At 34.2% G+C, this 26,250-nt stretch overlaps 2 protein-coding genes and 3 long non-coding RNA genes across 6 annotated transcripts in view; 3 read left to right on the forward strand and 2 right to left on the reverse strand.

Moving 5' to 3' along the window:
* Positions 1–7,420, forward strand: part of LOC131801202 (calcium-binding protein E63-1-like) — a gene marked incomplete at its 5' end in the record, with an annotated part of 78,624 nt that extends 71,204 nt beyond the window's left edge. The window contains one exon of the mRNA XM_059119438.1: positions 7,265–7,420. Coding sequence (XP_058975421.1) covers positions 7,265–7,287 — 23 coding nt within the window. The remainder of the gene's footprint in view (positions 1–7,264) is intronic.
* Positions 7,421–11,063: 3,643 nt separating this feature from the next.
* LOC131801205 (uncharacterized) lies at positions 11,064–12,739 on the reverse strand. The gene is made up of 2 exons (XR_009341737.1): positions 12,123–12,739; positions 11,064–12,054 (listed from the first exon to the last, which is right to left on the reverse strand). It is a non-coding gene; the product is annotated as an uncharacterized LOC131801205 (long non-coding RNA).
* Positions 11,515–12,054, forward strand: LOC131801204 (uncharacterized). The gene is made up of 2 exons (XR_009341736.1): positions 11,515–11,656; positions 11,726–12,054. It is a non-coding gene; the product is annotated as an uncharacterized LOC131801204 (long non-coding RNA).
* A 67-nt stretch (positions 12,740–12,806) lies between the features above and the next one.
* Positions 12,807–21,909, forward strand: LOC131801203 (uncharacterized). 2 transcript variants are annotated; one of them, XM_059119439.1, is made up of 5 exons: positions 12,807–13,211; positions 13,275–13,528; positions 14,150–14,256; positions 21,344–21,412; positions 21,482–21,909. In XM_059119439.1, the coding sequence occupies exons 2-5, from the start codon at positions 13,484–13,486 to the stop codon at positions 21,789–21,791; spliced, it is 531 nt and encodes a 176-aa protein (XP_058975422.1). In that variant the 5' UTR covers positions 12,807–13,211; positions 13,275–13,483; the 3' UTR covers positions 21,792–21,909. The 2 variants fall into 2 exon arrangements, 1 of the variants encoding a protein (XP_058975422.1); XR_009341735.1 differs by having other exon boundaries at positions 12,821–13,211; positions 13,275–13,773; positions 21,482–21,585.
* On the reverse strand, positions 20,822–24,616 carry LOC131801206 (uncharacterized). Its single transcript, XR_009341738.1, has 2 exons — positions 21,878–24,616; positions 20,822–21,809 (listed from the first exon to the last, which is right to left on the reverse strand). It is a non-coding gene; the product is annotated as an uncharacterized LOC131801206 (long non-coding RNA).
* Between the last annotated feature and the right edge of the window lie 1,634 nt (positions 24,617–26,250).

The raw sequence follows: 26,250 nt of genomic DNA on the forward strand, positions 1-26,250 counted from the left end.
ATTCTTTTAAAAATCCACGTCCTTTTGGCCCTTGAAAAAAATATTCTTTTAAAAATCCACGTCCTTTTGGCCCTTGAAAAAAATATTCTTTTAAAAATCCACGTCCTTTTGGCCCTTGAAAAATATATTCTTTTAAAAATCCACGTCCTTTTGGCCCTTGAAAAAATATTCTTTTAAAAATCCACGTCCTTTTGGCCCTTGAAAAAAATATTCTTTTAAAAATCCACGTCCTTTTGGCCCTTGAAAAAAATATTCTTTTAAAAATCCACGTCCTTTTGGCCCTTGAAAAAAATATTCTTTTAAAAATCCACGTCCTTTTGGCCCTTGAAAAAATATTCTTTTAAAAATCCACGTCCTTTTGGCCCTTGAAAAAAATATTCTTTTAAAAATCCACGTCCTTTTGGCCCTTGAAAAAAATATTCTTTTAAAAATCCACGTCCTTTTGGCCCTTGAAAAAAATATTCTTTTAAAAATCCACGTCCTTTTGGCCCTTGAAAAAAATATTCTTTTAAAAATCCACGTCCTTTTGGCCCTTGAAAAAAATATTCTTTTAAAAATCCACGTCCTTTTGGCCCTTGAAAAAAATATTCTTTTAAAAATCCACGTCCTTTTGGCCCTTGAAAAAAATATTCTTTTAAAAATCCACGTCCTTTTGGCCCTTGAAAAAAATATTCTTTTAAAAATCCACGTCCTTTTGGCCCTTGAAAAAAATATTCTTTTAAAAATCCACGTCCTTTTGGCCCTTGAAAAAAATATTCTTTTAAAAATCCACGTCCTTTTGGCCCTTGAAAAAAATATTCTTTTAAAAATCCACGTCCTTTTGGCCCTTGAAAAAAATATTCTTTTAAAAATCCACGTCCTTTTGGCCCTTGAAAAAAATATTCTTTTAAAAATCCACGTCCTTTTGGCCCTTGAAAAAAATATTCTTTTAAAAATCCACGTCCTTTTGGCCCTTGAAAAAAATATTCTTTTAAAAATCCACGTCCTTTTGGCCCTTGAAAAAAATATTCTTTTAAAAATCCACGTCCTTTTGGCCCTTGAAAAAATATTCTTTTAAAAATCCACGTCCTTTTGGCCCTTGAAAAAAAATATTCTTTTAAAAATCCACGTCCTTTTGGCCCTTGAAAAAAATATTCTTTTAAAAATCCACGTCCTTTTGGCCCTTGAAAAAATATTCTTTTAAAAATCCACGTCCTTTTGGCCCTTGAAAAAATATTCTTTTAAAAATCCACGTCCTTTTGGCCCTTGAAAAAAATATTCTTTTAAAAATCCACGTCCTTTTGGCCCTTGAAAAAAATATTCTTTTAAAAATCCACGTCCTTTTGGCCCTTGAAAAAAATATTCTTTTAAAAATCCACGTCTTTTTGGCCCTTGAAAAAAATATTCTTTTAAAAATCCACGTCCTTTTGGCCCTTGAAAAAAATATTCTTTTAAAAATCCACGTCCTTTTGGCCCTTGAAAAAAATATTCTTTTAAAAATCCACGTCCTTTTGGCCCTTGAAAAAAATATTCTTTTAAAAATCCACGTCCTTTTGGCCCTTGAAAAAAATATTCTTTTAAAAATCCACGTCCTTTTGGCCCTTAAAAAAAATATTCTTTTAAAAATCCACGTCCTTTTGGCCCTTGAAAAAAATATTCTTTTAGAAATCCACGTCCCTTTGGCCTTCAAAAAAAATATTCTTTAAAAAATCCACGTCCCTTTGGCCCTTGAAAAAAATATTCTTTAAAAAATCCACGTCCCTTTAGCCCTTGAAAAAAATATTCTTTTAAAAATCCACATCCAATTGGCCCTTGAAAAAATTTTTCTTTATATAATCCACGTTCCTTTGATCCTTGAAAAATATTCTTTTAAAAAATTAACGTTCCTCTGGTCCTTGAAAAATATTTTTTAAAAAGTTTACTTTCTGTTGGTCTTTGAAAAAAATATTCTTTAAAAAATCCACGTTTCTTTGGGATCTTGAAAAAATATTCTTTAAAAAATCCACGTTCCTTTTGGACCTTGAAAAAATATTCTTTAAAAATTCCTGCAATCCTCTTAAAATTTCTAAGCTATGTCCACATCTCCATTAAGATTATCTAACGAATTATTCAAAAGAAAATTAACAAAGTAGCAAAGCATAACGGCAGTGGCCAAGAAAAGTAACTAATTAATGGCCTTAATTACGTTTTTTTTTTGTTCTTGACAAAGAGAGCTAAAAACCATTTGCCAACCAAACCAACATAACCTCATTTCATAATTTATTCCTAACTGGGCAAAATAATGACAAACCAATGTTAATTTTCTGTTTTTGTGGAAAATAATTACTTCCAAAGAAATGGGAAAATACGTTTATCAAAAGGAAATGCTAGTAACCGAAAAGCTGCTTAATGCAAAGACCCTAGGCTAACTACTAAAGTAGGAAAAATCTTAGAGAAAATAAGGTTTTCCACGAAATATGCCGTTTTTATTCTGTTGCTGTTGCCACCCAACAACTTAAATTACATTTGTCGGAAAAGTAATGGCGTGAAAAAAAAACTTTTGGCCAAAGAGCCATGATTTCTGGCATGCCTAACAGTTTTGTATTTTGATTTCTGAGTTTTTTTTTTCTCTTTTTTTTTTTTTTTTGAGTACACATTCAACACGCAACACTGATGAAATGGTGCTAAGTACTGACTTGATAACAGTGTTCATTAAAGTTTAATTATTGGTTTTGTGTTTTTGCCACAAAATAGTCTTTGATTTATGGGATGGTGGGTGGATAAGAACATTTTTGAGTTTGAACTTTCATTTTGTGTTTTAATACTTTAACAAATAGTTTTTTGTTGCGAGAAATAGTCCCGCATTGATGGGAGAATCTCACTATGTGCTCTGAGTTCCTTATCTACTTTCGTGGACTTTAGCCGTTTATATGAAAACTCTGCGTATGAGTGATGTGAAAATTATGAAATCACTCATACGTTTTGGAATTGGTGTACCAGACTATGAACTAGATTCACACAACCCTATATGCACATCCTTGAGGAGATATTTTTTTAAATATTTCCTAATGAGTGGACCAGTATTCTCAATTTTCAAATCAAAATTCACACTTCATATAATACTGATAAAAATAATGGCAAGTTATGGTAGATATAAGTATTGAAAATTGAGACCCTTTGTGGGGGAGGTACTAGAAGGGATGTGCAGATGTCTATCACATTCACACCCCGTCTTGTGTTAGCAAAAATATTGGGATGTGAGAAATTTGAAGAGAATCGAATGCTTATTTCGCATTTTATGAGAGTTATAATTATTCAAAATTTTGACCCCTTTGTGGGGGAGCCACCAGAAGGAGTTGGCCGATATTTACCATCTTCACATCAGATCGTGTATTGATCGAAATACTGGGATGTGTCAAATTTGAAGAGAATCGGATGCTTATTTTGCATTTTATGAGAATTATAATTATTCCAAAATTGTTACCCTTTGTGGGGGAGGTACTAGAAGGGGTGGTCCGATATATTCAAGCTTCCCACCAGTTCTTGTGTTAATAAAAATATTGGGATGTGTAAAATTTGAAAAGTGTCACATGCTTATTTCGCTTATTATAAGAGTTATAATTTTTCAAAATTTTGACCGCTTTGTGGGGAAGGTACTAGATGTGGACCGATATATTCCATATTCACATCTGATCTTGTATTAGTAGAAATATTGGGATGTGTGAAATTTTAAGAGAATCGAATGCTTATTTCCCATTTTATGAGAGTTATAATTATTCAAAATTTTGACGCCTTTGTGGGGGAAGTACCACAAAGAGTGGACCGATATCTACCATCTTCACAGCAGAACATGTGTTAATAGAAATATTAGGATGTGTGAACTTCGGAGAGAATCCAACCATTATTTAAAATTTTATAAAAGCTATAATTATTCAAAATTTTCACTCTTCTGTGGGGGGGTGGGGGTGGTACCAGAAGGAGTGGACCGATATATTCAAGCTTCAATTCACATCTTGTGATACTAAAAATATTGTCATGTGTGAAATTCTGAGAGAATCAGTTGCTTATTTCGCATTTTATGAGAGTTCCAATTATTGAAAATGTTGACCCCCTTGTGGGTGAGGTACCAGATGGAGTGGGCTGTGGGTTAATAAATATATTGGGATGTTTCAAATTGGAAGAGAATCTGATGCTTATTTCGCATTTTATGAGAGTTTTAATTATTCCAAAATTTTGACCCGTTTTGGGGGAACTTCCCGAAGGTGTAGTCCGATATATTCCATCTTCACACCACATCTTGTGTAATAAAAAATATTGCGACGTGAGAATTGTTAACAGAATTGAATGTTTATTTTGCTTTTTATGAGTCTTTTAATTATTCCAAATTTTGACCCGTTGTAGGGGAGGTACCAGAAGAAGTTGCCCGATATTTGTCATATTCACACCAGATTTTTAATTATAGAAACATTGGGATATGGCGAGTTTGGAAGAAACCGGGTGCACACTTCGTTTAGAAAGGATTATTCCACATTTCTAAGAGTTATAATTATTCCAAATGTTGACCCTTTGTGAGGGAGGTACTTGATGGAGTGGCCCGATGTGCTCCATTTTCGCACTCTAACTGAGTTTGACAATAATATTACGATGTATCAAGTTTGGACCAAATCGGATAATCCCTTCGACAGTTATCGTGTGCTGCAGCCAGACAGACAGATAGACGGACACCCCTATATCGACTCCAAATGTCCTGAAACGGATTTGTTCCAAAGGGACCTAGGGTCTAAAACCGTTGTTTGAATGAGACACATTTTTGGCCTTATCGAATGGTATATACCCTCTGTATATATACGGCTGAGGGTATAAAAACCACAAGGACAATCAAACCCAAATCAAAACAAACAAAAAACACGCTGAAATCCTTAAACATATTTTTAAAATATTTTCGTTGAAAAAATATTAATAACCGGGACTATAAGTCCTTGTAATAGATTAAAAATAAAAATTTTTCAGATTTAATGGTCTTCGGAAAAATCTCCGTTTTCAGGATTTTTTTTTTGTAGTCCTTGAAAAAATATTTTTAATTGTCAACGTTTCAAGTTCCTTGAAAAACAATTCTTTAAAAATCGGCTGATGGTCCATGAAAAAATAGTCCTTGAAATATATTCTCAAAAATTTCACGGTAGTCCTGATAAAATATATTTTGAAAATTCTCGTTTTTTAGTCCTTGAAAAAATATTCTTAAAAAATCCATAAATGTGGCACTGTTAGTGCTTGAAAAAATTTTATTTAAAGATGCAGGTCTGTTACCCTGATATTCCTTTAAAAATGAATTGAAAATTATTATTTGATATTCCTGATATTCCTTTAAAAACGAATTAAAAATTATTATTTAAAAATCCATGACCTTGATCTTGACAGTCCTTGAAACAAGCGTTCTTAAAAAATCCACGGCTGTAGCCCTGCTAGTCCTTAAAAATATATTTAAAAAATCCACCACTGTTGTACGGATAGTCCCTCAACATATTCTTTAAAAAATTCTTTAGTCCGGCTAGTGCTTAAAAATATATTTTTAAAATCCACGACTGTTGCCTTACTAGTCCTTGAAAAATATGTTTTAAAAATCCAAGGCTGTTGTCCTTGGAAAAAATATTCTTAAAATTTCCAAGACTGTTGTCCTTGGAAAAATATTTAAATATTTTAAAAATATTTTTTTTAAATCCACTGTTGTTGTTCTTGGAAAAAAATATTCTTTAAAAAATCCTTGAAAAAATAATCTTTAAAAAATCCACGTTCTATTGGTCCTTGAAAAAATATTCTTAAAAAAAATCCACGTTCCTTTTGGTCCTTGAAAAAATAATCTTTAAAAAATCCACGTTCTATTGGTCCTTGAAAAAATATTCTTTAAAAAATCCACGTTCTATTGGTCCTTGAAAAAATATTCTTTAAAAAATCCACGTTCTATTGGTCCTTGAAAAAATATTCTTTAAAAAATCCACGTTCTATTGGTCCTTGAAAAAATATTCTTTAAAAAATCCACGTTCTATTGGTCCTTGAAAAAATATTCTTTAAAAAATCCACGTTCTATTGGTCCTTGAAAAAATATTCTTTAAAAAATCCACGTTCTATTGGTCCTTGAAAAAATATTCTTTAAAAAATCCACGTTCTATTGGTCCTTGAAAAAATATTCTTTAAAAAATCCACGTTCTATTGGTCCTTGAAAAAATATTCTTTAAAAAATCCACGTTCTATTGGTCCTTGAAAAAATATTCTTTAAAAAATCCACGTTCTATTGGTCCTTGAAAAAATATTCTTTAAAAAATCCACGTTCTATTGGTCCTTGAAAAAATATTCTTTAAAAAATCCACGTTCTATTGGTCCTTGAAAAAATATTCTTTAAAAAATCCACGTTCTATTGGTCCTTGAAAAAATATTCTTTAAAAAATCCACGTTCTATTGGTCCTTGAAAAAATATTCTTTAAAAAATCCACGTTCTATTGGTCCTTGAAAAAAAATATTCTTTAAAAGATCCACGTTCCTTTTGGTCCTTGAAAAAATATTCTTTAAAAATCCACGTTCCTTTTTGGTCCTTGAAAAAAATATTCTTTGAAAAATACACATTCTGTTGGTCCTTGAAAAAATATTCTTTAAAAAATGCATGTTCTATTGGTCCTTGAAAAAAAATATTCTTTAAAAGATCCACGTTCCTTTTGGTCCTTGAAAAAATATTCTTTAAAAAATCCACGTTCCTTTTTGGTCCTTGAAAAAAATATTCTTTGAAAAATACACATTCTGTTGGTCCTTGAAAAAATATTCTTTAAAAAATGCACGTTCCTTTTGGTCCTTGAAAAAATACCACGTTCTATTGGTCCTTCAAAAAAATATTCTTTAAAAATCCACGTTCTATTGGTCCTTGAAAAAATATTCTTTAAAAATCCACGTTCTATTGGTCCTTGAAAAAATATTCTTTAAAAATCCACGTTCTATTGGTCCTTGAAAAAATATTCTTTAAAAAATCCACGTTCCTTTTGGTACTTGAAAAAATATTCTTTAAAAAATGCACGTTCCTTTTGGTCCTTGAAAAAATATTCTTTGAAAAATCCACGTTCCTTTTGGTCCTTGAAAAAATATCATTTTAAAAATCCACATTTTATTGATCCTTGAAGAAAAAAAATATTCTTTAAAAATCAACGATTGTTGTTCTTCAAAAAATATTTATTAAAATATTTCTATAAATTTTAAATTCCTAAATAAACTTTAAGGTTTTAAAATTATTAATTTATTTTTTTTTCTTCTCATTTCTTTCCAGAATTTACAAAATTATTACTCTAAAAAGTGGCAGCTTTGAAGTATGAACCTCATTTGAAAAAATAGCAACAACTTAAAACAACAAAACTATAAAAAACATAACATTTTATTCTTTGCAACAACAACAACAAAATAAATTTATAGATAAAAATGATAATTATACTCAAATTTTTAACTTAAATGAAAAACAAAAAAAAAAACAATACAAAACAATTTTTATTAAAAAAATCTATATTATTATGAATACGGCAAACAAAAAAAATAATAATCAAAATTTATTTATATTTATATAAACAGAAAAAAAAAAACAAAACAACAAATTATGGGAATATAAAACCGGAAGACTTTTCTTTAAAAGAAGTCTTCGAAGATTTTTTTCAAAAGCTAAAATTATATACAAAAAATAAATAAATAAAAAATAATAATATTTTTTGGGATAAATAAAAACACCACCTTATTAAAGGAAAATTATTACAAATAATTATAAAAAAACAACAAAATTTACTATTCAATTTCTATAAAAGAAATTCAAATTAAAAATAAAAATAAAAATATATATATTTTTGTTAAGCTTAATGTTATTATATATATACTTATATTAAAGTGAAGAGAAAAAAAAAACAAAAAGAACTTTTCAACAAAAAAGTGCAACAACCAAACATGATGAGCAAGAAAAACAAAACAAACAACAACAAAAACATAGTTTAAGTTTTTATTTTTACAATGCATACTATTATTAAACAAAAATAATATATATATTAATAATAATATCAATATAAATGTTAACAATATAATTTATATTATATAAAGTGGAAGGAAGGAAAGGAAAAAAAAAAACAAAACCAGTTGAAGTATACTTAATTTTTTGTGTTTCCTAATTTTTAAGTTAATTTATAATGAGACAAGCAAACAAAAATAAATAAACAAAACTTAATTATTATATTTTTAAAACCATAAAATATAATAAAAAAATTAAAAAATAAACAAATGAAAAAATGTTGAAATAATAAATCAATAAAATGGTTAATTATTGATAAAAGAAAATCAAACAAATGTTTTCAAAGAAAATAGTTTGACATATTTTTCGAGCCACGAGAAAAGAGAAGAGAAAGAAAATTTATTTCTGGCAAGAAAGAAGGAAAGATGGATGTTGTGGTACCGTAACGTATGAGTAACGTCAGCACTTATACGATCCATAATAGAAATAATATTTCTTCAATTATACACTCAGCCATATAGCTACTGAGGGTATATATCATTTGATACGGCCAAAAATGTGCCTAATCGAAATAACGATTTTGGATCCAAGGTCCCTTTGGACCAAATCCGTTTCAGGACTTTGGAAGTCGATCTAGATATGTCCGTCTGGCTGCGGGGCTGGTGCGCACGATAACTCTCGAAGGGTACATCGTAATATTTTTATCAAACTTTGATGAAGTTCAGTTATTTGCAATATCGGACCACTTCTTCTGGTACTTCCCCCACAAATGGTCAAGATTTTCACAGAAAATTATTTTTTATAGAACATGAAAGGACGATCTAATACAAATACAGGATGAGATAAAAAAAACTGCAGCAAAGTCAAAAGCCATATTTTTTACATTTTTTTTAAATTTTATTTAATGAAAGCAAAACATGTCGGAATTTCATCAAATTTTAGAATAAATTTAGATTTGTTCAAATTGGTCACCTTTGGCACGAATTATGGCCTTCATTCTTTAAAAACTCCACGTTCTATAGATCCTTGAAAAAATATTCTTTAAAAAATCCACGTTCTATAGATTCTTGAAAAAATATTCTTTAAAAAATCCACGTTCTATAGATCCTTGAAAAAATATTCTTTAAAAAATCCACGTTCTATAGATCCTTGAAAAAATATTCTTTAAAAAATCCACGTTCTATTGGTCCTTAAAAAAATATTCTTTAAAAATCCACGCCCTGTTTGCCCATTTTCCCAAATCTCCATTTCTATGTGGAGTATTTTTGCAATTACTTTCTTTTTTGGTTTGTCAACATCTTCGAATGTCCACGGTCTGCTTCCAAAATATTTGCGTGCTCAAGGCTTTAAAACACCCCTTCCAGAATATATTCGCGATAATTTTCGGCATTTATTCTGATGCCACGGTCGATTAATATGATCGGAGAGCGATCATCGACTGTTATGGCGGCCCACAAAATCACCTTGCCCGGCGCTTGAGTTCTGGTGGCCAACTGAAGGTGCACTTATTCAGCTGACCTCTTTGACAAGTAAACACGATCATTTTGTTGTTGTTTACAAACTGCTGGACAACGAATGTTTTCTCAGTTCACCACATTCGGCCAACTCTCGAAGCAACTCTTTAACTATTTTGAGTCTATTTTCTTTCTGTTGCGATGTAAGCTCTTGCACTTTATGGAATTTCAATGGCTTTACCCCGAGCTTATTTTTCAATATTTGCCGAATGGAATAATGCGATATGTTCAGCTGACGAGCCATTTTTCGGCCACTGCGACGCGGGTTTCGATCAAGTCGCTTCTTTACTTTTCGAACCATTTCTGCTGATGTTGCTTTTTTCTTACGTCCACTTCCATGACATCGGGCTACGCTACCACTATCACGGTAACGAGCGATGGTACGAGACACAAAATATTTATTCACATTTAAATGCTTAAAGTGCTCTAACGATAGCCACTTGTAGTTTTCCAGCCAAATATAAAGAAATCACACTATCACGCTTCAATTCCATCACGAATAACTTCTTTTTTTCTGGAAAATTCTCACCAAAATGCTTTTGTACGCTTGTAAACAATATAATGAGCTGTCACTGGAATAATTTTAACAGCTGTCGGACGAGTGGCTTAGAAATGACAGCAGTCTGAAGTTGGTTGCAGTTTTTTTATCTCACCCTGTATATCCAGGAACACCTTTCAAAAGATTATTACTAAAAATACAATTTAGATCAACATATGTAATCCCTTTTCCTTATATAGGACTCTATATTTCTCTATTTTATCCAAATATACATTTGTGCACAAATTTCCATTTCTATGTGGAGTATTTTCAACACACATCTGCTTCTGCTATTACTTCCTTTTTTTGGTATGTCAACGTCTTTTAAATTTGTAGTGCAGTTTTTTGTTCTAGCCGAGAGATTTGCATTTTTTGCTCTCCCAATTGTGTTACTCTCCGAATACATTGTTTTTCATCGAAGACGCGCGTGCATTGCGTGGCCCCATTCTAATTGCATGTTTTTTATTCTAATGTGACTTATGACCACTTAATGTCTTTACCTTATTGTAGCATTATCTCTTATTGTCCAAACATATATTCTTCCTCTATGAGCTCTACTTCATATATTTTACGTTATTCTTTTTGCAACAAAATGATTGGCGCCAAATGTTTCCAACTAATATCAAACAGGAAGGGATAGAGAGAGAGAGAATGAAAAATGCTTTCTAAAGTAAGGGCTGATGACATTTGTATGAGTGTGTTATGTGTGCATTTGCTCGGCATACGATTAGGCCATCCGACTGTCACAGAGACTCCCAGGGCTAGGGATCTCAACCCGCCAATCGAATCCAACACACTAACATTGAAAGGGGACTTTACTACAATTGCTCTACTCTACGATATACAAAATAGGAGTCATCATACAGGGATCTCGGTGGATCGATCCCACACTCGCCCACCCTACCTGGATCCAGTATTTCCATTTCTTGCGTTTCTCTGAATCCCCTTGAACCACACGCTTTGAATCACACACTTACTTCATACCACCTTCCCCCCTCAAGTTATACAAATTTAGCAACACATATTAGTATCTACTGTTTACAAAAGAATCATTTTTAATTTTATTAAAAAAAATAAGTTAGCTTTAAATATTTTCTTAATTTTTTTCTCTACTATTTTTTTTCTTACACTAAAATTGACAAACTGTATGGTATAAAAAAAAACAAATTAAGAATAATACCGGGCTTTCTTAAATCTATGGCTTTAATTACTCGGTAGAAACCAATATATTATCCTTTGCCTTGCTTTTCCCGCGCAATATTCCGCGTCTATACGAAATTACTAGCCACCTAAAAGAGCTCTCTTAACCGGCCTAATTGCCGCTAAAATTCCACGGCCTAAACTATCAGATCGAATCACAAGGACTCAAGATAATTTTACTGTAACACCTCCTAGCCTTTGAAAATAAACGCGGTATTTTTCCCTTACAAACTGATTATTACTTAAATCCTAAGAACTATAACCTATCTTATTACTAAATCTTTATACTGAATATTATATTTTTTTTTCTCGAAATTTATGATTATTAACTCTTTTTTTTTTCTTTTCTTTTAGTTCCAAAAAAGGAGACAGCAAATTTTATGGACGTCACATATATATAAATATATCAAGGACAACACAACGGTACGACACCTTTTACCTGAGCAGTGATTTATAACGTTATTGATTAATTCTTCTTATCTCTCCTTCCAGTTTACGCTTCTTTCCGGAGGAAACAGATTTTGAACGCCAGGCAAACCCTCAAATGAAGCTGGACTTGTTGACTGGTCCTTTTACAATGCCGGCGTTCTGGGCGGGATCAATAACCGGCACAGCAAAAAGCTCAAAGTTGCAGCTGGCCAGTTTACAATTCAAATCCCCACACCCTCAATGTAACTTTTTTTGGCTTTTTTTTTTCCTGTGGACAACTTGCCACTACCTTGCGTTACCAAAAAGAAAAGGCAATTTCCCGCCGTTGTGCTGACCAAAACCGGACAATTTTCGGTGCTTCCAAAAAAGCTTGATACACCACCGGAATATTCCTGTTGGAGCAACACACATCACATATAACAACACATTACTCAACAAACCACTGTTACAAACTACTTACACAATAAAAAAAATCGCAACACACAAATTAAATTTTTCCACTTCTGCACTGCTCTCTAGCTAAGTTTCACCGGTAACGTCTTATTCTTAACTTTGGCTTTTCTTATGCTCGCAGCCTTTTATACCCCTCTTCTCAGTGAATCCCGCCAGACGCTCATTTTCCACGAAACACCATTTTCCTGAGCCATTTTCAATTTTCATTCCTTTTTCTTTTCAACTGTCAATAGCCATTTTTTATTCTATTGTGAATTCTCATTTCACCTCACCCCTGAGTCTCTCATTTAAAAATCAACGGCTGTCTAACTATTCGCCCAACCCTTTTCACATACGTTACCAACTCGCCCAAACAACGCCAATTTCCTTTAACCTTATACGGCAGCGAGACATCAGCAAAAACATTTTAATATTTCTCTCGAAATCTTTTGTTTTTCTATTCTTCTGATATTTCTTAAATTTTTATTTCAACGTGCCGCTTTTTTTTTTTTTTTTTTCATAATCATTCATTCAAATTGTGTCTAAACAAATTTTGATCATATTTATAGTAGGTTCCCACCTACTCAGCAATCATAGGGCTGCCTAGTCACTTCTTAGCCTGAGTCACCCTGTCATTCACTACCTTTATAATACTCTTTTACTCAACCCTGTTCGAGCCTAATTTCGTACGTAGCGAACCCTAACAAACCATTTCCGGCATTTTGATCCCATCGCCACCCAGACTACACACCCCGCAGAAATTACAAGCAAATTGAAATCTCGAAGCATCCTCACCATCCTCACTAAAAACCCAAGAAAACTGAGCAAATCCATTTGAGGACCAATTATGGGATGCACTGCCAACAGAATTGGGATAATTTCTGCGGTGGTTGTGGACAGGTTTTGCCAAAAAACCCGGCCCCATATATTTGTTGCCTTTTTGCGCCGAATGTGAACGGCCTGCAACAAAACTTCAACTTCGGCCAGAAAATCGAGGACGGAGGTGATGTGCACGGCCGCATTACTCATTTACGTGGGGACATCCCACTCCCTGAAGGTCTCATGCCGGGCATAAGCTCCGAACAGCAGGCTGGTCTAAGCCCTCCCCCTCATGCTGGTAAGTATCCCCCATCGAAATAGAGCCACATAAGTTAATTTATTTTTCTAATCTGTCCATCAGATCTGTGAAACATGTCTTGCTGGTTCGCCTGATAATTCTCGATCCGACACCCTGAAAATATCGTGTCACTACCAAACATCGATCGAGTTCCCCTATAGCAGGTCAACATTTGGGAAGATCAAAAACGCTCATAAATTTTAAAATACGCATTCATTCATTTATACAATCCCGCATTCAGTATTTCTACTAAGACAAGCTCAGAGGAACGGATGGGATTTATCGGCCCACTCCTTTGGGACCTTCACTACAAAAAGGTAAACATCCGGAACAACCCAATAATTCTATCAACCCAAGACCTTGTGTGGAGTTGGAATATATTTGTCCTCGCCGGCGGATCTACACTGGTAATACCCACCAGCTCTCAATGAAAAATTCTCCGATTCCATCAAAATTTCACACATTCTTCTTGGTTGGATATAATCTTCAAAGTTGGAATCTATACGTACTTTGATACAAACATAATTTGATCAAATTATTGAAATCATGGTACAATAAAAAGGTAAGGTAGATCTGAAAGCTGATTACAATTTTTTTCCAAGTGTGCCCGACTTCTGTCATTATTGTGTATTATTTGTTTTGAAAATAAAAAAAAATATTTTCAAGGTCAATGTTTGGAAAAACGAACACTGCGTGGCCGGCGTTCAAAATATTACCCTGTTTTGTCCTGGAATTGAAGGATTAAACAGTTTGGATCACATTTTTGAAAAAAAAAATCCGTGCGTTCAATAACGCATTCAAAAAAAATAACAATTATCAAAACATTTTGTCGCATACAATTTTGCAGTATTTTGACAGAAAGCGGGCATAGCCCTAGGAATGTATTTCGGTACTTTTTTGTTTGTTTTGACCAATTAATAACTTTCATTCCTTAATAGGTGGTGAAACATTTTGCATGCGGAAATATTTGTGCCTATGCCTGTCTTGTCGTCGTGGTTGCCGAAGAACGGATTTTGTATGCGGTATATGCTGATGTGATTGATAGGTAAACAATTGCCATAATCGTGGTGTCTACGTGATTGTCTGGTAGAATGTAGTTTTATGTATGTTCGCTTTTTATGTATGGGAATCTTTCATTAATTTATGCCGGAATAAACCAGATTGTGCTATTTTTATCGCCACCGGGGGTGTTTAAGTACATTTTTTTTTTTTTCAAATTTGTATGTCGCGTAGAATATATTGTAAAAGAAATTAGACAGCTGTGATAAACGTGAAACTAGAGTCTGATTAACTTGAATTACCCAATTAGGGGAACAGATCAGCTGATATTTTTGAACCTTAATACGAATGAATTCAGTACGAAGGTGATTTTACTATCGTATTTAGTTTCCTCAGACACATTTTCTATGTTTTGTTTTGATTCATTCGATTTTGAATTAAACCATTGCTGATAAATGTGATATAGAATTGGTAACAAATGTGAAATAGTTTTTGAGAGTTATTTTAGAATTCTTTTTATAAAAATTGAATTGGGAAAGGGGATTGAAAAGACTTTCTTTTCCACTTATCTTTTAAGATCTTTTGCATGACAGATTCCAATCGCCTTTCCATTTAGATCTTCGAGAGAATACATATTATTTCCTATGGGCTTTACTATACGACACTTCGTAAATTTCCGGGCAAACTTAGCATTAAAATTTTTCCCAAAATCGCTAAGAACATAGTTTCTTTTATATACCTCTTGACCCGGAGAGAAAATAATCGTACGAGCCCTTGCGTTATACCTTTTTGCGCTTTGTTGATAAGCCTGATGCATATTCTGTCTAATTTTATTTCGGATTAGTTCCATCTTGTCGTTACGATCTAAATGTATAATTTCATGGTCCGCCAATGAGTGGAGCTTCCGAGCTAATTTATAATCTGAACCATGGGTATACATACTATGACCAAACAGCGCGAAAAATGGCGTTACACCAGTTGCAGTATGAATCGATGTTCTTAAGGCGCACTCTATGTCTGTTAGATACAGGTCCCAATCTCTGTGGTCATTTTCTAGATATGCCCTAATCGCCGCCAATACTGATTGATTGACTCTCTCAGATGCATTAGACTGCGGAGCATATGGAGCTGTTTGGATATGATTGATTCCATATGTTTCAATCATGTCTTTGAAAGTTTTAGATACGAACTGTGCCCCATTGTCGGAATGTATCGTCTCGGGTACGCCAAACTTACGAAATATATCCTCAACCATAAATTTTACCACATTGGAAGCTGTTGCCTCTTTCATTGCCTTAAGAAATGTAAATTTGCTAAAGTGGTCCACCACTATAAATATAAAGGCGTTGCCACTTTTAGACCGGGGGTATTTCCCGAGGAAGTCAACGTAGAGTTTCTGGAAGGGAAGATTTGTCACGACTTCATTTCCGATCTGAGGCTGAGTATTTTCATTGGTAGGCTTTGTCTCTTTGCAAACAGTACATTTAGACACATATTGCCTAACCTGGGATACCATTAGAGGCCAGTAATATTTTTCTCTTAAACGAAAAATGGTTTTTGATATGCCTCCGTGAGCTGACGTCGTTCTATCATGGGCTTGCTCTATTAAAGAATGGGTCAAAGACTCTGGGACCCACAATTTCCACTGAAACTCTTGTGTTTCTGGGTTATAGGACTTGTGATCTCTTTTAAATACCATATTGTCGACAATCTTTAGATCGGGGAGATTCTCCTTTTTATTTGCAATAATTTCTCTAAGCTGTTTGTACGAATCACTTTCAAACTCGGTGGTCTCGAATTCAAAAACCCGATTCATGTCTATTTCGTCGGCATTGGGTAGGCGGGATAGCATATCGGCGACAACATTTTCCTTTCCTTTTCGGTGCTCGATTTTGAAGTTAAATCCCTGAAGTTGCAATGACCAGCGAGCTAAACGACCACTGAGGTCCTTTAGACTCATCAGCCATTGTAAACTAGCGTGATCTGTTATCACGGTGAATTCCATTAGCTCCACGTAAGGACGGAAAGTTTTGATAGCCATCACCGCCGCCAAGCATTCCTTCTCTGTCACGCTATAATTTCTCTGACACTTATTGAGCTTTTTCGAATAGAAAGCGATCGGATGCTCATGTCCTTCGGCATTCAGCTGAAATAGAACAGCGCCGATGCCATATTCCGAAGCATCACATTGAATAAAAAAGGGTTTGGAAAAATCTGCGTGGCGTAACACCGGTGCGGAAGTTAAGGCCCTCTTTAAGTTTTCAAATGCCTCCTTTGCCTTGTCCGTAATTACGAATTTGGGCGATTTCTTCAGGGTATCAGTAAGGGGAGCTGAAAGTGACGCGAAGTCTTTAATAAATCTTCGGTACCATCCTGCTGTACCCAGAAAACTTCTCACTTCCCTAGCACTTTTGGGAATTCTAATTTTTCGAATTGCTTCTACTTTTTCGGGGTCAGTACGCAACATGCCTTCTCCAATAATAAATCCCAAATATCTCAACTGACGAAAACAAAATTTTGACTTGGTTAACCCGATTGTTAAATTCGCTCGGTCAAGGCAATCGGCTACTTCATTCAATAGACGAAGATGCTCGTCGAAATCACTTGAAATAATCAACAGGTCGTCCAGGTACACAAAGACATTCTCCTTGAGTCGTTGGGGAATGACTTTGTCCATCAGTCGACATAACCTTTGTGCAGCATTACACAATCCAAACGGCATCACACGGAATTGATACAATGGACGGCCTGGGACCGTAAAAGCGGTGTACGGCTTGCTTTCTTCGTCTAATTCGATTTGCCAGAACGCATATTTAAGATCCACGCTGCTAATGTAATGAGTTTCATCAATGCGACTTAGTATTCCTTCAATGTTTTGCAGGGGATATGCGTCCTTGACCGTGAGCTTATTTAACTTTCGAGCATCCAGACAGAAACGATTTTTTCCGGGCTTTCGTACGATAGTTGTACGATTGCTCCAAGGGCTTTCACTTTCCTCAATAACATTAAGTGCTAACATATTATCGACTTCTTGGTACGTGATAGCTTGAACCGCTGGAGACATTGGATAGTGGCGGTCTTTAACCGGTTCCGCACCTTCCACGAGCTTAATCGAATGCTTTTCTAACTTAGTACAACCTAGCCCATTTTCTTCAAAGGTCTTGAATTTTTTTACTATGCATTTTAATCGATTCTCTTGATCATTTGTTAACTCGTGAGGGTTGAGTTTGTAGTCGGGACCCGTATCAGTCATATCCCTGAAAACTTTTTCTATATTAATTTCAGCAGCTCCTATCACATCAGGGGCTAATTCGAATGTTCGCCAGAAGTCTATTCCAAGATATAGTTCTTGTTCCAATTGAGGACATAGATACAGTGTCATAAATTTTTCCTGCTCTTGGTATTTTATGATGGCTTTAATTTTCCCTAAAACATTATACTGTGTACCTCCGGCGGTGGTTACCCTGCTGGACATTGGTATAATTGGAATGCCAAGTTCTTCTATTATCTCTCGGCAATTTTTCCCTAACATAGTAACCGAAGCGCCGGTGTCTAGGAGCCCATTCATGATTTTTCCTTGCATACTGATTTCCGAGAAAACTCTGGGATCTGAGGCAATACCAGTTACTCTCGAAATCGTTTCTATCAAATATCTTCGCTGCTCACGCCACTTCTTGGATTTTTGTCTCAATTCAATAATTTTTTTCGGGATTACAGTAAACTCTGAGTTAAAAATTCTCTCCTTGACCTTAGCATAATTTCTTTGGCGATCTTCTAATGGAATGTAATGCCTCTGACCTGCAGAAAAATTTTTCGATTCTACACTACTCTTATCTCTAAATATATTATCGTTGTTTTTTATTAAAATTCGGACGTTTTTGGGTGTTAATTCTTCCGATTCACAGGGTTCTCTGACGGGTGTGTTTCCCCTGTCACTTCCACACCCCTTCGGGAGTTTCCCTGTTGACAGACAGGACACTTTGGGGTTACTGTGTCCGGCTTCCCACACCTATAGCAGAACAATTTCCGGACTTCTACTGGACAGTCCATAAAAACATGCCCCTTTTCTCGACAGTTCCAGCAGATAATTGGAACTCTAATTTGGCTTTGTATCCGGATAGCTGACAGCTCTTCACCAATATTCTCCTCCGGTACTTCTACAGGCTTTTCATAAATTTCATCATATATTTCATTTACTTGGCGGATAGGTCGCTGGGGGAACGTTACAGCTCTATTTTCGCGCCTAGGGAAATTTCTCTCAGCTTCAATACATTCTATTCGTAGCTGTTCAACCGACGAAATGGTCATCTGATATACATGTCGTTTTATATCTTCACGTATATTTCCCCTTAGGATCTTAATCATTTCGTACTCGTAAATAGGTTGAAGTAATCTAGATCGCAAAATTCCCATCTCGTGAAAATAACTATTGATGCTTTCATTTGGCCTTTGTTTCCTTTCTAACAAATCCCTGAGTATGTCGAATTTGGATTGTGGGGTTTGATACTGGCTTATCAGCGCTTCTTTAAGACCCACCCAATCGGTGTAAACATTACTTTGTCTATGCAGCCAATACCATTCTCTGGCTTGACCAGAAACCAGAAAGGCGAAATCCCTCAACACTTCAGACCATGGAATGTTATATTGAGCCTGCATGATCTCTAACCGCTTAATAAAATCCATAACTCTTAAGCCTTTCGGGTCACCACTGAAATTTAAACCAAGTTTATCAACTCGTATTCCTAGTGGTTCCACTCTAAACGTATTCGTTATCGGGCCAGTAAATTGATCTGATAATGGAGTTTGACTAGCACTCGGAAATTGGATAATTGGTGGCATATTCCTATTTACTGCGTCATTATTATTGTTTGACGTCGGATTAGCATTACTATTTGTAATAGAATTAGAGGCTACTGTGGCCGTTGGGGGTACAATTAATTGTTTACGCACAGTGTCGGATAGTTCTCTCATGCCTTTTGATAAAGAATCTATCATTTTCTTCACATCAGATATTTCTGTTTCGACCATTTTTTTAACTTTATCTTCCAATGACTTCTGGACAGACGCTGCTTCATCTTGTACCAGTCCATGTAAGTCGGAAGTAGTTGGACCATTATTATTCAAATTATCACTCACTGTTGGCACATGATTGGTATTCTGATCTCTTCGCATTATCGTGTCTGCTAGATCGATAAATTGCAAAGCACTCATATTCCTATCCTCATTCGCCATTTCGTCCGATCCTATTCGTCTTTGCTTACTCTGCTCTGGAAAATAAGTCGATCGGTTTAGGTCAAAATTTTCGGGTCTGCCTCTCTTATTTCTTTTACTATTGCGGGTATTGTAGATCATGACCTATACCCAAAATTTATCTTCTCATTTGTTATCAATTGAATCTCGGACGAAACCTTTTCTTGTAAGTAAGTTTTAAATTCAGTTAACCTTTTTTTCTAAATATGAAACATTTGCAAAACAAATACTTTTTATAAATACATTCAATTACAATTACACATACAAATTTTCAAATTTGACAATTACAACATAGATCTACGGGGGAAGTGTAATTTTCAGAAGCAGTGTGTGTGTGGTTTTTTTTTCTTTTTTTATTTATTTTATTTTTTTTTTTATTTATTTATTTATTTTTTTATTATTATTATTTTTTTTTTAATAATTTTAGTGCCCTTTATGAGGTGTATGACTCTTCCCTTAGACATTCTTATTCTTCTAATAAATTATAGTGCTTTGTTAACTTCGGACCCCTGACATATCTATTACATTTCATAAATGAAAGCTCAGGGTTTTTATATGCAATACTAAGATTTTTGCATCTCTCAGATCAAAATCGCTATTGCTGCTACTCGATGTACTTATTCCTGTCTATAATTTATTTGGGTTATTTCACAAAAACAAATTTTAACAGTAGGATTCTCAATACAAATTGTTTTATTCCAGCTCGGAATTACAAGCTATTGATTACACCCTACTTAGAACAGTGGAGAAAACGTTCCCATAATATATTTGATATAGTAATATCGCACTTCGTAACCCATCTCTCTAAAGTTCGGATGCATACTAATATCACAGAATATTATTTGTCAAAAACATTTTCTTTTGTCTATTTAAAATCTACTAGCATTCTATGGCTGTGTGCGTCGATGTTACTGCACAGAGTTACTAACCTAATATCACAGTTTAACACGGCCATGTTTGAGTCGCCATTTTTTACAGTGGTATCAGGTACAATAAAGCTTTATTTTAGAATATTGGGCGCCATCTCTGTTATGTGTGCATTTGCTCGGCATACGATTAGGCCATCCGACTGTCACAGAGACTCCCAGGGCTAGGGATCTCAACCCGCCAATCGAATCCAACACACTAACATTGAAAGGGGACTTTACTACAATTGCTCTACTCTACGATATACAAAATAGGAGTCATCATACAGGGATCTCGGTGGATCGATCCCACACTCGCCCACCCTACCTGGATCCAGTATTTCCATTTCTTGCGTTTCTCTGAATCCCCTTGAACCACACGCTTTGAATCACACACTTACTTCATACCACCTTCCCCCCTCAAGTTATACAAATTTAGCAACACATATTAGTATCTACTGTTTACAAAAGAATCATTTTTAATTTTATTAAAAAAAATAAGTTAGCTTTAAATATTTTCTTAATTTTTTTCTCTACTATTTTTTTTCTTACACTAAAATTGACAAACTGTATGGTATAAAAAAAAACAAATTAAGAATAATACCGGGCTTTCTTAAATCTATGGCTTTAATTACTCGGTAGAAACCAATATATTATCCTTTGCCTTGCTTTTCCCGCGCAATATTCCGCGTCTATACGAAATTACTAGCCACCTAAAAGAGCTCTCTTAACCGGCCTAATTGCCGCTAAAATTCCACGGCCTAAACTATCAGATCGAATCACAAGGACTCAAGATAATTTTACTGTAACACCTCCTAGCCTTTGAAAATAAACGCGGTATTTTTCCCTTACAAACTGATTATTACTTAAATCCTAAGAACTATAACCTATCTTATTACTAAATCTTTATACTGAATATTATATTTTTTTTTCTCGAAATTTATGATTATTAACTCTTTTTTTTTTCTTTTCTTTTAGTTCCAAAAAAGGAGACAGCAAATTTTATGGACGTCACATATATATAAATATATCAAGGACAACACAACGGTACGACACCTTTTACCTGAGCAGTGATTTATAACGTTATTGATTAATTCTTCTTATCTCTCCTTCCAGTTTACGCTTCTTTCCGGAGGAAACAGATTTTGAACGCCAGGCAAACCCTCAAATGAAGCTGGACTTGTTGACTGGTCCTTTTACAATGCCGGCGTTCTGGGCGGGATCAATAACCGGCACAGCAAAAAGCTCAAAGTTGCAGCTGGCCAGTTTACAATTCAAATCCCCACACCCTCAATGTAACTTTTTTTGGCTTTTTTTTTCCTGTGGACAACTTGCCACTACCTTGCGTTACCAAAAAGAAAAGGCAATTTCCCGCCGTTGTGCTGACCAAAACCGGACAATTTTCGGTGCTTCCAAAAAAGCTTGATACACCACCGGAATATTCCTGTTGGAGCAACACACATCACATATAACAACACATTACTCAACAAACCACTGTTACAAACTACTTACACAATAAAAAAAATCGCAACACACAAATTAAATTTTTCCACTTCTGCACTGCTCTCTAGCTAAGTTTCACCGGTAACGTCTTATTCTTAACTTTGGCTTTTCTTATGCTCGCAGCCTTTTATACCCCTCTTCTCAGTGAATCCCGCCAGACGCTCATTTTCCACGAAACACCATTTTCCTGAGCCATTTTCAATTTTCATTCCTTTTTCTTTTCAACTGTCAATAGCCATTTTTTATTCTATTGTGAATTCTCATTTCACCTCACCCCTGAGTCTCTCATTTAAAAATCAACGGCTGTCTAACTATTCGCCCAACCCTTTTCACATACGTTACCAACTCGCCCAAACAACGCCAATTTCCTTTAACCTTATACGGCAGCGAGACATCAGCAAAAACATTTTAATATTTCTCTCGAAATCTTTTGTTTTTCTATTCTTCTGATATTTCTTAAATTTTTATTTCAACGTGCCGCTTTTTTTTTTTTTTTTTTTTTCATAATCATTCATTCAAATTGTGTCTAAACAAATTTTGATCATATTTATAGTAGGTTCCCACCTACTCAGCAATCATAGGGCTGCCTAGTCACTTCTTAGCCTGAGTCACCCTGTCATTCACTACCTTTATAATACTCTTTTACTCAACCCTGTTCGAGCCTAATTTCGTACGTAGCGAACCCTAACAAACCATTTCCGGCATTTTGATCCCATCGCCACCCAGACTACACACCCCGCAGAAATTACAAGCAAATTGAAATCTCGAAGCATCCTCACCATCCTCACTAAAAACCCAAGAAAACTGAGCAAATCCATTTGAGGACCAATTATGGGATGCACTGCCAACAGAATTGGGATAATTTCTGCGGTGGTTGTGGACAGGTTTTGCCAAAAAACCCGGCCCCATATATTTGTTGCCTTTTTGCGCCGAATGTGAACGGCCTGCAACAAGTGATGCCATTGTAGTGATTTCTTGCACATACACTTAACTAGTAAAGATTTTAGGCAAGGAGGAATAAAGCGCTCTCTGTTTGTTTAAGCTCATTATTCTCTTTTTCTCTCTTATAAATATTTCATGCATATTATGATCAAAATGGCGTGTGAAAATATCAATTTTCTCAACGCACATGAGCAAAGGGTCCACGGCGTTTGTGTAAGTAATGCTATTCAAGCGTTTTCTTGCACATACAGGTTGTTTTTTGAAACAAAAAAATACAGTTTTTTCCTTAACTATTATCCCAAACTGTAAAAGAAGAAATGAGTAGAAATAAAATAACTAAAATATTCTCTCAACGCACATAAATAAATAACTGACGGCGGTTAAAATAACTTATGCTATTGTCAACCTTAACCTTTACGTGTCACTTTAATTGCAAAAAAAGGTGTAAAAATTTTAGCCAAGTTTGAGTTAAAAAAATGTGGCATTCCTTTGCAATCCACAAATCTGGCAGGGTAAAAGGTACAAGAGTGTTGCTAATGTTCGCGTTTTTTTTTTTTTTTTTTGTGGGCAATGTCGCTCCTCCTGGGTATATTTCTTTGAAAAGTTTCGCCATTATAAAAGTAAATGAACCCAATTTTCATAAATTGTATAAATATTTAGAACATTTGGGCCAATATGTAAAGCACAAATCGGGAATTTTTTAAACCACTATATATTTCGAAAGACATGGATTTTTGAAATATTTTTAAGCCTCTCTTGGTTCATAAGTTGCTATTTTTTTAATATTTTGTTCAACCTTCTGAATTTCAAATAGCTTAGCTTCCATAAAGAATTTTTGAACTTTCCTACAGTCCAAAAATTTTACTCTCAAAAAAATATTCAATATAGGAAGAGCCTTACAATACGTTTACGCTGTAGAGAATTTAGAAAACCCAGTCGGTTTAAGTTGTCAATTCCTTTGAATATACCACAAATAAATCTTGATAAAGAAGGTTAACCCCGAAAAAAGTTCTAACATAAACATGCCTTTATTGTAATGGAACCTTCGCTTTTTAAAAATTTGGGGGTAGCAGAATTGGTCATAAGTCAAGTATTTACATGGTTTTGACTTGTTATAATAATGACTTTTCTTAAAAAGAAGGTCTTCCACCATAATACTTCCGTATCGAATGTTGTTTACCTATGCAGGAAATCCGACAATATTTTTTTATTTTGACTGTAAATGGATGCATTTTTTTTCAATTCCAATTTATTTGTATTTTTATATAAAAAAATTTTAAATGTTAGCCGCTCTGCTCGGAAATGTGATCGTATGCTTAACGACAACACGCATACGTTACATGGTTCCAAAGCAAATATTTGTTGATCTCTTTTCATCAAATGACGATAATTAAGACAACAAAATTCTGCCAAGAATCCTTCCTTCAAATGCCAAACAAATATTCTCTCTCTTGGATAAAAAGAAGAAATTATGAAATCAAATTGTATATTGTCAAACTATTTGTAATAAAAATAAAACATTAAACATTATTTTTCGGATAAGTCTGAATGTGAGAGTGATACTTGTGTTAAGGGTGCTGCAATAATAACTAGAGAAAACCAAAACAAACATGAACAAAAACAAACATTAAGAAACCAAGCAACAAAGCAAACACACACGAAAACCATAAAAATCAAAACCAAGCAGAAAGAAAAAATAAGGAAATAAAAAAAGAACCACACAAAAAAAGTCCAAAAGCAAATGTTCTTCGGTAGAAACCACATGGACAGCAAGGCAAATAACTCAAGAAGTCTACCAAACAAACACACACCACACACATAGTGCAAAACAAACATCAAGCCATTGTAGAATGCCAGTTACAATAATCCGCAAACAAATAACCTACTATACACGCATCTAAACATCCATCCATGTTTTTGCAACAACTACAACAACCACAAAAAAATATATTCTACAATATTTGTGTTATTTACCAAATAAATATTTTATTTGCTTTGGTGTTACATTTACAATTTAAAAAGCAGAAAAAAATACAAATACCTACCTACTACAACAAATACAAGAACATAACTAAAAAATAAACATACAACCTACCACAACAACAACAACAACTACTACTACAATATAATTACTTAAATTGGTACAACAATAGAATGGATACAACAGCAAAAGAAAAAACAGAAACCAACCTATTTTAGTAATAAATATTTAAAAACAACAACAGCAGAAAAAATGCAACCACAAATTATGTTTATAATTATATAAACAAAACTAAAAAAACAAAACAAATTATGAGTACTCTTTTATTTATGGATAAAACATTTGGTAAGTACAGGATAAATTATATTTTTATTTCATTCTAGATTAGTAAGAGGGAACGTCTTAGATCTCTATGTTACAAAATCTAGAGAAAGAGAGAGAGAGAGAGAAAGTTCCTTAATTGACCAGAGAACAAACACTTTCATGCATGTGTACGGCTCTGGGAGAGTTAATGCATGAAGATAAACACAAAGTAAGAAGAAGCATTTAGCTATTCACACAGGTCGAGCAACAAGTGGATTTGGTTAATAAATAACTGCGTTTGGGGAAATAAAACCACAAAACCGAATGAAAATCAGAAAAAATTATTATGAAAATCCTAGATTTGGTAGAGGTCTTAGCAAAATTATAGAGGATAACCTCATGCTAACATATCATACACAATTTTTTTCCATAATATTACATTAACAACATCCACATTTCAAAATAATTAAAAATGAAAATGTCCTCCTTTGAAATGAACGCAAAACTTGTGTTCTGTGGCAAAAATATAATAATAATTGCATCTGACAGATGTATATTTCCTTTTCACAACAGATCTTGTTTTAGCAAAAATGTTGACCCTCTGTGGGGTAGGTACCAATATATTTTATCTTAACACCAGAATTTGGGTTGATAAAAATATTGGGATGTGTGAAATTTGAAAACAATCGGACTCTTACATCACATTTTAAGAGTTGTAATTATTCAACATTTTGACCCTTTGTGGGGATACTTGACAGAGTTTACCGATACTCTCCATTTCCGCACCTGACCAAGCACTGATTTGCATCAGTATTAGGATTTGAAAAGTTGGAGCAAAATCGGATTATCCCTTCTCTTTTTGTGCAGAAAATTATTTTAATATAGACATTTTGTGTGGAAGGTACCAAAATAAGTGGACCGATATTGCCTATTTCCAAACTCTACCTAAGTTTAATAATAATATTACGATATTACGAGCAAATCGGATACTCCCTTCGAGAGTTATCGTGCGCACCAGCCAGACAGACGGACATCGCAAGATCGACTCCAAATGTCCTGAAACGGATTTGTTCCAAAGAGACTTAGAGTCTAAACCGTTATTTCGATGAAGTACGTTTTGAACGTATCAATTGATATGTACCCTCTGTAGCCATAT

This window comes from Musca domestica, unplaced genomic scaffold (genome assembly GCF_030504385.1).
Source record: "Musca domestica strain aabys unplaced genomic scaffold, Musca_domestica.polishedcontigs.V.1.1 15, whole genome shotgun sequence".
Classification (NCBI taxonomy): Eukaryota; Metazoa; Arthropoda; class Insecta; order Diptera; family Muscidae; genus Musca; species Musca domestica.

Bases quoted from the DNA above. Each gene is read 5' to 3' on its own strand.
- LOC131801203 (XM_059119439.1), top strand. From the start codon at position 13,484: ATGGGATTTATCGGCCCACTCCTTTGGGACCTTCACTACAAAAAG. The intron at 13,529-14,149 runs GTAAACATCCGG...ATTCCTTAATAG, and splicing joins GGGACCTTCACTACAAAAAG to GTGGTGAAACATTTTGCATG. The intron at 21,413-21,481 runs GTACGACACCTT...CTCTCCTTCCAG, and splicing joins ATATCAAGGACAACACAACG to TTTACGCTTCTTTCCGGAGG.